Genomic DNA, 11942 nt, shown 5'->3' with positions numbered 1-11942 from the left:
TGGTTAGATTACCAAAGATACTCCGCCATGAACACACTAACAAACGCTTTCATTACACGTTTTGGGACGTTATGCATATCCAGCAGCTACAATTTGGAATGATATTCAACAACTTTTTCCCATACGTTCCGTTGCTGAACTTTCTTTTTCGATACAATATGAGGTTGGCGGCCACTCAATTGCCACACTACTGTTCTTCCACCAAACCATGGCACGATGTTTTACAGAGTGGTGAAGTTCAGGGCTCCAGAGAAGCCCTCACGAGTCACCACCTAGTTTAGGGTGAGTCGTAGGGCAATATTCATCTGTATGTGTTTCATACATGTTAACACATACATGTTCTTGGGGTGGCATGACAAACAAACAAAAATCTCTTAGTATTTGTTTCCTTGTTTATATGAAAAAAAAAAAAGGATCTGTAAGACATTCTAAGGTTTTAACATTTGAACGTAACGAAAGAGTGTCATTGTAAAGACTGATTTTTTAAGCTTAGAATTTAGATTTTAGTTCTGAGTTTTCGTGTTTGATATTATAGAAAAGACTGATCGGCGAGTGCATTTTTGCATTCATATTGTATCGTCACCAGATAGAAAACCAACGTTTACCCATAATGCTGATGTCTGCGGTTGAAACCATCTCGAATTTTCGATACAGCTACAACATAGACATATACAAATTACAGATACGTTCAGTCCCTCAATCTAAAACTTAAATCTTGTGTTGCTTTGGCAAAGTCAGTAGTGAAAAAATGCCCATCAATTATTGGTCATTGGTGACCCATCTTCATTCATGAAGATTGCATCAGATATACACTTATCAATCCAGTTATCAAGAACAAGAGCTATCAGATTTGTTCCATCAGATACATGTGTATTGAATCCTAATGAATGACCAAAATAAGAGAAAGAAAAAAGAAAAGTTATTAGACCTCAGCTACAGAACCAACAGAAGGCAATGGATCGACGAGTGAGTTTCTGCAAACTGGGCATGTGGGGTGAAGCAGCAACCATTTGTCCACACAGATTTGGTGAAAGAAATGGCCACAATTAGGGACAGATCTCAATACATCCTTGTCTTCAAACTCAGCTAAACATATGCAGCAGCAAGAAGGAGAAGTACATGAAACTGAATCAAACATATGCAGCTTGACTTCTGAGTAAAGCAGCTTTGGATATGAACATATTGTAGCTTCATCAAGGCCTCGTTCAATTGTTGCAGATGGCTCATCATCATGATCTGAAGGATCCACCGGGGATTGCCGGCGATGGCAGTAAGAAACTACAATGATCAGTAGGATTATGGCAAGAACACCAATGAAGACTCCACCAACATCATATAGTTCATCACGATCCATTTTCCTGGCTGATGCACAACCATGCAAGAAAAGGGTCTATCTTTTTTCATTTTTCTTTGACTGATTGATGGGATTAGACAATGGAATATTGCTGAGTAGTATGAATGATATGTGAGGGCGGCGATTTGTAGATGATTACTTTTGTTTCGGTTTTGGAGCTATACTATCTGTTCTGTATCTGGTGAATGAACTCAGTTGGTATCTGGGGTCTTTTCCAGTCGTGGAGTTTCTATCTGTCATAGTTTAATATTTCTATCATTTTCTTGACAAGGGAATTTGACCCTAATTGGTAGGCAAGATCTTTTATATTTCCAAGATTGCTTTGAACGTAGTTGCAGGTGTCAGAAAAATAATTCTATTATTTCTCTTTTGGACTCAGGAGGGTAAGGTAGATAGCAATTAGGCCTGTACATTATTATTTTTCGTACCAAATCAGTTTTCCTTTCTGGTGAAGGGGACATCCGATAAAATTAGAACAAAACAGTAAGCAAGAGACCTAAAACGGACAACATATATGTAGCTATCGAAGAAGTTTTGTATGTAAGAGCATCTTTAGTAATGTGAATTATATTTGAGTTAAATTAGCTAAAATGTTATTTTGGTTAACCATTTTAGAAATGTGTATGTATCAATGCTCTCTATTTTAGCTAGTATCACATTAATATTATTGTTCAAATAAAGATTAAATAGTCTAAATGTATTTATATATCACCTAAAATATCTTAAAAGAAATGTAATAAATTATAGCTAGCCTTATTTGAGTTATCTCGCTAACCAAATATAGCTAGTGAGATAGCTAAAAGTTATAATAGCTCAAGTTTGGCTAGTCTGCTGGAGCTCCTAAAACATCTAAAAAAGCTAAACACGCTCTCTAAAATAGCTAAGGAGTCAAAGTAGAGAGTTTGCTAAAGATGCTCTAACAACGCAACTTCACTAAATTTCCATGTTTGTTTGCAATTTACTTGACATTGTTTTTTTTATTGAGGGTGGTCTATATTAATATTTCTGATATCTAAATGACTGAGTGTTGCCCTGAATGCCTCTTCACAGCCGCGCAGAGGAAACTCTAGAGAGCAACTTCTTCATCCGGCGGCGACTCAGTCATAGGGCTTGGCCATTGGCCTTGAAGTGTCATTGGAGGCTCCTTCAGCTAATTTAGGACATCAAGCTCATAGCTAATTCCTTTCAGCATATATCTTTCCAGCATGTCCTTCATGAGGCAAACTTTGCGGCCATCATTTTAACAGGCCTAGCTGTTGGGATTCGAAGCTAATTTCCTTCTAATTTTGGTTCTGCTATTAACTTTGATCTCTTTAGAGCTGGATGCTCTAGGAGTCTAGGGGATCTGTCTTGTAACTAGTCTTTTAGCTTTAAAAAAAAAAAAAACTGTTAAACTCTGAAGAATTCTAGTACAATGAGATAAAAATTAGTGCCATTCATTCTTCAATTCCAAAATTTGGATTCAACCAAATCTATAAAAGAGGTAACCTTGGGTGCAGGTTATTCAGTTGCTAACTTTGCAAAGCAAGAGAATGACCTAAGCTAATTTGGACTATATCAGATCTGTATAGCTAGCAGAATTTCCCAAACACTCATTGTAACAGTTTCATTGTCAATGTATTTCTTCTCTTGATCAAAATAAGGTAAAACACCCTACTAAGAAATATTAGGGCAGAGAGAAATAGAGAGATTAAATAACAGGGACTTAAAAAGCTGGGATTTGTCATTCCCTTCAATTTCATGCATCTCCTGTAGAAAAGTTATCGGATACAATGGTGGTGTGAAATTACAGTACAACAACGATACATTCAAATTAATCCAGTGTCTTTCAGATGTCACCATGATATGAAATGGGGATAGCTGATGATGGAAAATTATCACTATATATATAACGTACTGACTGGAAGATGATAAAGCAGATTAATCATGGTAATGCACTGTCTTAATTCCTATTTCACTAGACTTATGAAAGCTGTGGTGAGGAACGATCCTTGAGAAAGCGCCAAGGTCCGGTTCCAGTCCCCATCCTGCAAACATATATAGTATCAGCAACCTCAGTTCAACTGATTCCTTATGAAAATCATATGCTTGATGGACTGCATATTTCAATCACATTCGAGTGAATTTACAATACGATTCTTATAGCATTTTTTGTTGCATAATTACCTCCATATGCCAGCAAATGCACGCAACCCCATATATAGGGTCAAAGCAATCCATATTCCAACAAAACCATCGGATTTAGAGAGAAGGAACAAAGAAACAATGCTTGCTATGGCCACCAGAACCTGAAAGAAAATAACCAATTATTAATTACAGAAGTTAATCACAAAGAAGAAAACTGCAGGATGTGGAAACAATAAGAATTGATGAAGGTGCAAGACTTCATTACCAAGGAATATGCAGAGTATGCAAAGTCAGATGCTCCAAAGTTGACACCATCAAAGACAAAGGAGAGGGAATTGATTGGTTGTGTTGCTGCAACAAACTAGGAGATGTGTTGAAAATAAATTAGTTGAATAATTATTGTACATTATAAAAAAATATAGATACTAAATTACGAGCTTTTTGATGAACAAAGTAGGCATACAGGAAGGCCAATCTTAATAAGGTGCAAAACATTGACATCTCTTGAGAAGATTCCAGCTCCAAAGTACAAACCAACTCCAACAACAAGAGAGAGTCCAACACCAAGGATAAATCCCATCTGGACAAAGGAAAAAAAAAGAAAAAAGAATATGAACTAGAAGGAAATTCCGACCTGTGAAAATTCTCAATGGAGGTTGAAAATCTATGTATCTATGAATGGTTAAACTTGAATACCTGTAATACCCGAGTTGCGGTAGCTGTGGCCTTTTTGTAGTCTTTCTCTGCAAATGCACATGCTAGGATAGCCTATAGAGCAGGAGACAGCAACAAATAGGTTGTATGATGAAGAAGCTCATATACTTAAGTAGCATAACTCAGGTCCGAAAAAAAATAATAACACAAAATTTTCTGATTTGATAACTATAAAATGAGTAAACTAAACTTAATAATTACCTGTCCTGCAACAGCTAGCCCATCAGCAAGAAGGGATGATGTCAACCAGACTTGTAAGCATGTCTGGAATGCAGCCATGGGAGTTGGACCGAGCCGTGCTGCCAAAGATGCTGCTAAGGTGACACAAAATGTCACAGCAACCACCCTAGCCAACAAGAGAGAACCTGCATGTTTCCAAGAATAACTACTTCAGATGATAAGAACTTTTCAAAGAGAGCAACTAAAATGAATGAATAAGCTAATTAATTACCGTTCTTAAGAAACTTGCCAAACTGCAAGTCTTTGATACTTGGTGGCATGAGATTAACCTTCCTCATTAAGATTAAGAAGAGGACCAGTGCCATCAAGTACCTTAAAGAATACCAAACATTGTACGTGTTAATATAACAAAAATGACATACACTCTATGGAAGCTCTTAAAGGAATTCCAAGAAAAAGATGTACTACTCACTGAGAAAGAACATGTGCAATAGCTGCACCTCTGATGCCCAAACCGCAGATGAAGATGAGAATTGGATCCAAGGCAATGTTAATTGCATAACCCGCAACTAAAGAATGAAGCAAATTAAAAAACTGAAGTTGGAGTGCAGTTACATCAGTTTAAAAACAGAAAACATTTACTCTTCAAAAACTAGTTTCTTTTATATAACGATGTCAGCCTTTCATTGAAGTAAACAGATTACAATGATACGAATAGTAGCATATTCAGAATATTTTTCTTTTTTGATATAACGATGTCAGCCCTTTATTCAACAACTAGTTAATATCCATCGGAATAGTAGCATACTCTTGTTCATTTTCTGCCGATTCCTTGACATGTTTATTGTTATTTTTCATCACATGAAACCAGTACACTCACATGCACTCTTTTTCGTTTAGTACCAAAGATACAAAAAGATAAACTACTTTTGCTTTTCTGAAGTTGTACGTATGTCTAGATCATATTATTTTCATGTTTATGGTTTTCTCAACCAGCATGTTCTATTATCAATCTGTACTATAATGTTGTCAACAACTCAATATATCACTAAGACATTATCTTCTAGTAAAGAACCAACAAGAGTTGTCCATTACTACAGTCTAAGTTATATACGGCTATCCTTAGCTAGTTTCTTGTGTTTAACGATATTGAAGGGCAAGAAGTAGGACGAATATATCAGAAGAGAATTTTAGGCCTACCAATGACATATAAAGGAGTTGTAGTATCCTTAAACCCTCGAAAGATTCCTTGCATGGCCAATGTAAGAAGAACAGCAGGTGCACCGATGGACCTTACTGTCAAGTACTTCAATGCTGGTCTTAGCATAGGGGAGTCCTGCTCGATACATAAGAAGATATGTAAATACTTCCCAGATTCAATAAGGATGATTGAATAGCTGATCTTTTACTATGGATCACGCAAAAGATATGCGACGTATGACACAAAGAATGCATGATAGAACCCAATGATTAGTTGAATCCACTTACATGTTTCACACCCATCACACCAAGCAAAACTTTGGATCCTAACATGAGAAATATAGCTTGCAGGAGGCCAAGTATTGCTCCAAAGATGAGTGCAGTTGATGCAGAAGCAATGTTACGCTTTTTGTTCTTCATCTTTGTCTTCTTAGTTTTGCTCCTAACAACAGATGGACCGTTTTCAATACTTGTCTTGGGACCTGATCAATAAAATAACCGATACTAAATGACACAATCACGTACAGTAGTAGTTCAGGATGTTCATTAATTTTTGACTGAGGGATTGAAAGAGTACCATTTTCTTGTGGTTCACTGTTTTTGAGATCACCTTTATCTCCATTCTCCAGCTTAGCATTTTCCAGTATGGATTTCTTTGGTTCACTTCCTTCATCTAGTCCCCTGTCTGAGTTCTCACAATTTTCTGTGTCTTCATCATTTTCCAGGTACTTGCCATTTTCTGCGGCTTCGTCATTTGCATCATCTAGTGCAGGCTCTTTGGTCTCAGACCTTGGTTTAGCAACCCCATTTTCCATGTCATCAATCATGTCTGAACCCTTTCTCAATTTCTGGCCTTTTCCTGACTTGATTTTCATTTTTGCTACAGTATCTTCCTCAGCAACAAAGGAGGTGGTGATACTGACAAGTGGGAATATAGTAATCCTTGAAGCTTGATTGAACAAGGCAATAGATACTCCTGCTGCTGCAAGTTCCACTGGACCTGAAAACCGAAAATCAAGAATTTATCCTAAGATTGGATGCCTAAAAGTATAGTGCATGCCAGAAAAAAATCAAGAAAACATAGTATGCATACCTATATGACCAATGAATGCTGTGTCGATTAAGGAAGCGACAGGATCAGCAGCTACAGCCAGAGCAGCAGGGACTGCAATCTGCAGTATCTCCTTACCAAGCACATCCCATTTGAAAACACTCCTGCGGTTGCATTTATCATATATCGATCAATCAGTTCACATGCACTGATCCTTTTCTTTTTCTTCTCTATAATCAATGGTAAAAGCAATTTGAAAATTTATAAAGAGAAACAGGAACTGTACCTTGCATCCCTGAAGAAAACACCAACAGGCATCTTCCAAAAGCTCACTGGTTCATGCATATCTTGCTCCTCTCCCATTTATACTTCTGTTTGAAAAGATAGTTGCTGCAAATTAGTTTGAAGTGTTTCTGATGTTGTCAAAATACTATTCTCACAATCTAAGCTATATATAACTGCAGATGATGTGAGATAACACAATCTCCTACCAAGCGGAAGTTGTCGAAATTCCAAAAATATAGACTACAACCTATGAAAACATGAAAATGAAATGCCCACTTACTTGACAAGGAAGGTCAAATAAGTTCGATTTCAATTTTCAAACAATGGGTGATATGTCAGTAGCTTTTGAGAATTAACGCCAAGAAGGTGACACAGAAGGTACAAAATAGTGCTAGAAGTTCAGAGTAGATTTATAGGAGCATAATCGGTGATAGAATAGAACCTACCTCAGTTGTGTTGTTTTCTATATGCAACATCAGTGAATACATGCAAGCCTCAATACATGATTATTATTTTTCATTATTCTTAAAAGACGAACCTTTGCGGAGAAATTTAAGGTCAGGCACTGTTAAAGTTCATAGAGTGTAACCAGACATGTTTGGATGAATTATGTCATGCTATAATTTATTATTAAATTCATAACTTAACTAAAATACACAATACAAGATATTTAAATCTATAAAGACTCGTTAAAGTTTTCTAAAATTTATAGACGACTGTGGTTGTTTGAACATAACGTATCATGTGACACTCACATCCAATTTCTTACGTTTGTATGATATGCATTCCCATTTGGCAATTTCATTTTGTAGACCTCACTATCTATTTTCCAAGTTGGTCAAGACCATTTAACAATAAGAAAGATTACTTCTATCTTGCTCCTTTGGATATATGAGTGATTAAAGGGCAAAATTTCATATTTTAAATCAGGAAAAGGAAAGGTCTTTGGTGTCCCATCGATTCCTTTAATGAAAAATTTCTTTGCAGACAATTTGACAACATAATCTAGACATAGTTCTTTCTCATATATATATATATATATATATATATATATATGCATTTGATTGAGCACGCAACATGCCTGTTAGATATATACAAAGTATATTCAGTGATGAGGTAGGATAAAAATGTCACTTGGGCTAGTTGTAAACACATAAAAAAAAATTTGCAATGAAAATCGACGATATATACGAGAAATTTTCTTAATTAAAACACACACACCTTCTTGATAAGTGGATAAGAGGATGTAGCAAGCTTTACCCTCAAATGTATATGCATAAAATGAGATATAATACAATACAAAATTCATATAAATAAAAACTGAATACATCTTACGAGACCCTAAATCTTTAAGCCATTAATTACCACCTCATTGTCAACCGCTATAGGAACAAATCACAGTTTCACAATCAACAAATTAAGTGATCAACAATCATCGTATAACAATCACTTCATCAAACTTACTCAAGTCGAGTAAGCTGCAGTTGGCGCCTCTACGATTGAAAGAGTAGACGTACTAGCGATTGAGAGTGGTCGTCGGCGATTGCGGAAGTGGGAGGTGGGTGACATGAAAGTTTGGGAATCGGAGAGTATTGTAGTTTTTACTCTATTGGCGGGGTATGAGTGGAAAAAGTCACACTCATATGTGAGTATTGTTGGATCTAGCCTCTGAAAGCCACACTCATGCACACTCAAGAGTGTGGCTATTGCTCACTTATTTGTGGCTATTGCTGATTACACCATACATTTTGATTTCATTGTTAACTTATCTCACACATTTTCAGAAATATCTTTACATGACATATCCACTTAATTAAAAGTTTATGTTTAATGAAATCTCTTCATATAGATTATAGCAATAAAAAACATTGATGGAATTTTCTTAATTAATAAAATCATAATCTTATTTATTTCCAATTTTCATTTGTAATTAATTACAATGTTCGTCTAATCTTCTGTCTAAAGTGTCTTAACATGCATTCACCAGCCCTTCTTTCAAAAGAAAAAAAAAAGTATCTTAACATTTGTGAGCCTTGATTTGAGAAGAGAATGATCTAATGTTTATTTCTTGTGTTTTAAATTTGAATGTTCAAAAAGGTATTGTAGAGGTTTGATTAAGTTAACACTAATAAAAGAAGAGTAAAAGATTCAGATATGGATAAAGAAGTGTGATGATCAATGTTAATTTAATTGGTTATGTCTTTAGTCTTCCATCCTACTCATTTTACACTTTAAATAATATATTTATTCAATGACTGAAATGTTTGTAGTTTAAACAAAAAAGATGATAGGGTGACAATAACCGCATCTTAATTACAATCGTAATAAGATGGATTCATTTGCCATTTGGAATTTGGAAACCTTGAACTAGGTAAAAGACAGAAAGCTACGATGGGCTAAAGACAGAAAGCAGAAAAGGGAAAGGACAGTCAGAACTTCGATTCTTCACGAAGCCTTCCTTGGTTGTTCAAAGCCCCTGATATCACCAGGAGCCTTACGGGTAGGCGTCTTCTAATATATACTTCAATTATCAAGACAGAAGATATGGTGAATCATGATCCTTCTTCTGTCCATGTCTGTGCGAACGTTCCTACTAAACCAATATTCGACCTGTCCCTTGTGTGAAACTAGGTTTTATATAATCTAGGGATGCGGACTACATATGGTCAGTAGTCGGTACGTACAATTGTTGTCAATTCCAAAATTTTAGGGACTGTATTAAAATTATTTTATAATTTATAAATTTAGCTAAAAAATTGGCACCGTCTAGAAAAGCTTTATAAATTATCATCAAAAAAGAATACTAAATATCGATAAAACAAAATATATTTTCATATCAACAATAACACAATTTCTCTTATACACCGCACGGCCGCACCTCACAATAGATCGAATCTAGAGTTTAAAATTTTGGAGTTAGGGTTTAGATTCAAAATAAGGGTAAGTATAACAATGCAACTTTTAACAAAAATGTTTCAAGAATAGAGTTGGGTTTTATCATATTGAACCGAATAATGTGTTTATGCATGTAAATTTGAGAAGTAGACGTAACTATACTAAACCTAATAGCAGGGGGTTGTTCGTTTACGTACCAAGTACTAATTAACCCAATAACATATATGATGGCCTGGTAATGGAGTTGGTCAAATACATTGTGATCAGTAGTGGAAGCTACATAAGCAAAGCAGCATTGTTGATGCCTTGAAGGAAAAGGCCAGGAGTGATAAGGATTTCCAAAGAAAAATCTTTGGCATGCGATCCAGGTTTAACTGGGGACAAGAGTTTTCCTTCGTTCAAACTAGCTAATATATTGCATACAATGACTACTGGAGACATATAGGGACCTAGCTCAAAGAACAAACGAGTCATCGGTCTCTTTGGACTCTTCCGTACTTTGACCATCCAGTACGGGATTACGGGTGCCCGGCCGGTAATCGGGTACGTACGTAGTTTGTGTGAGGTTGAATATCTTATTTCTTCTCAACTTGCAGAACAGTAATACTGTGCATGCGATATGGCGCTGGTGTTGCAGTGAGCGAAAAATCTTTACATATCAAACAATTTTAAGTTCTAAATATTCGTATACAAAATTAACCTTCTTCTTTAAAGTTGCAAATACCTCTGTGTACGTATTCGTCCGACACAAATAGGTTTACGAGAAACTTTTATGCATCTAGATGCATGATTAATTAGTTGATTACTAATGCTTCCATTTGACTTGAAATGAACTCATGTTTTCTATCATTCTATGAATAATCATGTCCCTAGCATGGTCATATATACCGGCTAAAAACACTGTCCTGATAAACATTCACTGAATTTTCCAGTTACCATGCATCCGTTCAATATATAACGTTCGGACCGGCCGTTAAACAAAAACATAGAGGAATTGAATCGAATCAGGTGTGCGTGTAAAATTTAGAAGTATATATACAGATCGATATATAATATATGTTCATGAAAGTGTGTGTGCGCTAGAAAAGATAATGCATGCAAATTAATCTGCGACACGTACAAGGAACCAGCTCACTTGAGAACCAAGCAATTCAAGGAACACAGAGCAAGGATCTGATATATGAAAAGAGAAAATTGAACTGATCTAGCTAGCTTTGGGAATGTAGATTGGAAGAAAAGAAAACCAGTAGTACGTGCTTTTATCATTTTACAAGTAACCAGCAACTGCATACCTTAAAATATTTTTCTCTCGTATATACGACGGTGCTCTGTGCAGCTAGAGGAAACAAAATTGCGAAGCTCGATGGGTTCACCTACTTCCTGGCTTGGCCTTTTGCTTCAGACACACACACACACACTCACCTGTACAGAGCCCCATATACCTTCCTTTTTATAGATACTCTCTTCCCTCTCCACCTCGCCATTAATTCATTAATAAAGCTCTCTTCTCCACTCGGATCTCTAAGTCCTATTCCTCTCCCAGAAATAGAAAAATAAATAAAGGCTCAAGGGTGAAACAGACGAAAAAGTTTAATCCTTTTTAAGGGTTAAGAAAGAGATCACTCATTTAGATCCAATTTAATGTAGAAGTACTTGATGCCAATCCTCGAGTGCCAGATAGATACATAATCTGGACAAATATGCAGGAAACTCACGGATGAGTTTGTTTAGATTGTGGAAAAGGTGGACAGTCCACAATCAACGTAAGCTGTGCTAGCCATATAAACTATATACGGGATGAAGGAAAAATATAAATGATTCAATCTTTTTTTGTCCTACATAGATTGTGATGAAGGAGAATAGAAGTGCTTGTATCTGGTATCAAACAGTATAGCTAGCTTTTTGCAAGCTAATGAGGTCTACGTAGGATTCCCAATAACCTCTTTTGCCTGGCCTAATTTTTCACCGGCTTGCTTACATGGATTATATATCCGCCAATGTATGATTGGTCAATTCGATCTTTATAATTATCTTGGGTTTTACTGGTTAAACATGCATATTTATATGGCCAATCACTAATGATCCTAGCTAAGCTAGCTTCACATCATATATAATCTTATTATCTTGATTGTGTGC

General features: G+C 36.0%; 1 protein-coding gene across 1 annotated transcript; it reads right to left on the bottom strand.

The window, feature by feature from the left end:
* Window positions 1–3054: 3054 nt before the first annotated feature.
* Window positions 3055–11134, bottom strand: LOC101295852 (MATE efflux family protein FRD3-like). Its single transcript, XM_004306486.1, has 14 exons — window positions 11099–11134; window positions 6913–7016; window positions 6669–6790; window positions 6153–6575; window positions 5864–6057; window positions 5576–5711; window positions 4848–4944; window positions 4647–4747; window positions 4397–4560; window positions 4178–4249; window positions 3945–4061; window positions 3747–3842; window positions 3521–3642; window positions 3055–3381 (listed from the first exon to the last, which is right to left on the bottom strand). The coding sequence occupies exons 2-14, from the start codon at window positions 6987–6989 to the stop codon at window positions 3318–3320; spliced, it is 1785 nt and encodes a 594-aa protein (XP_004306534.1). The 5' UTR covers window positions 6990–7016; window positions 11099–11134; the 3' UTR covers window positions 3055–3317.
* Window positions 11135–11942: the final 808 nt, after the last annotated feature.

This window comes from Fragaria vesca, linkage group LG7 (assembly GCF_000184155.1).
Source record: "Fragaria vesca subsp. vesca linkage group LG7, FraVesHawaii_1.0, whole genome shotgun sequence".
NCBI lineage: Eukaryota > Viridiplantae > Streptophyta > Magnoliopsida > Rosales > Rosaceae > Fragaria > Fragaria vesca.
This window is presented reverse-complemented; position numbering and strand designations above follow the sequence as displayed.

Excerpts from the sequence above, each read along its gene's own strand:
- LOC101295852 (XM_004306486.1), bottom strand. The coding sequence starts at position 6,989 with ATGGGAGAGGAGCAAGATATGCATGAACCAGTGAGCTTTTGGAAGATG. Across the intron at positions 4,561-4,646 it reads TGGCAAGTTTCTTAAGAACG|GTTCTCTCTTGTTGGCTAGG; the intron begins GTAATTAATTAG and ends GGAAACATGCAG. Across the intron at positions 3,843-3,944 it reads TTATTAAGATTGGCCTTCCT|TTTGTTGCAGCAACACAACC; the intron begins GTATGCCTACTT and ends CACATCTCCTAG.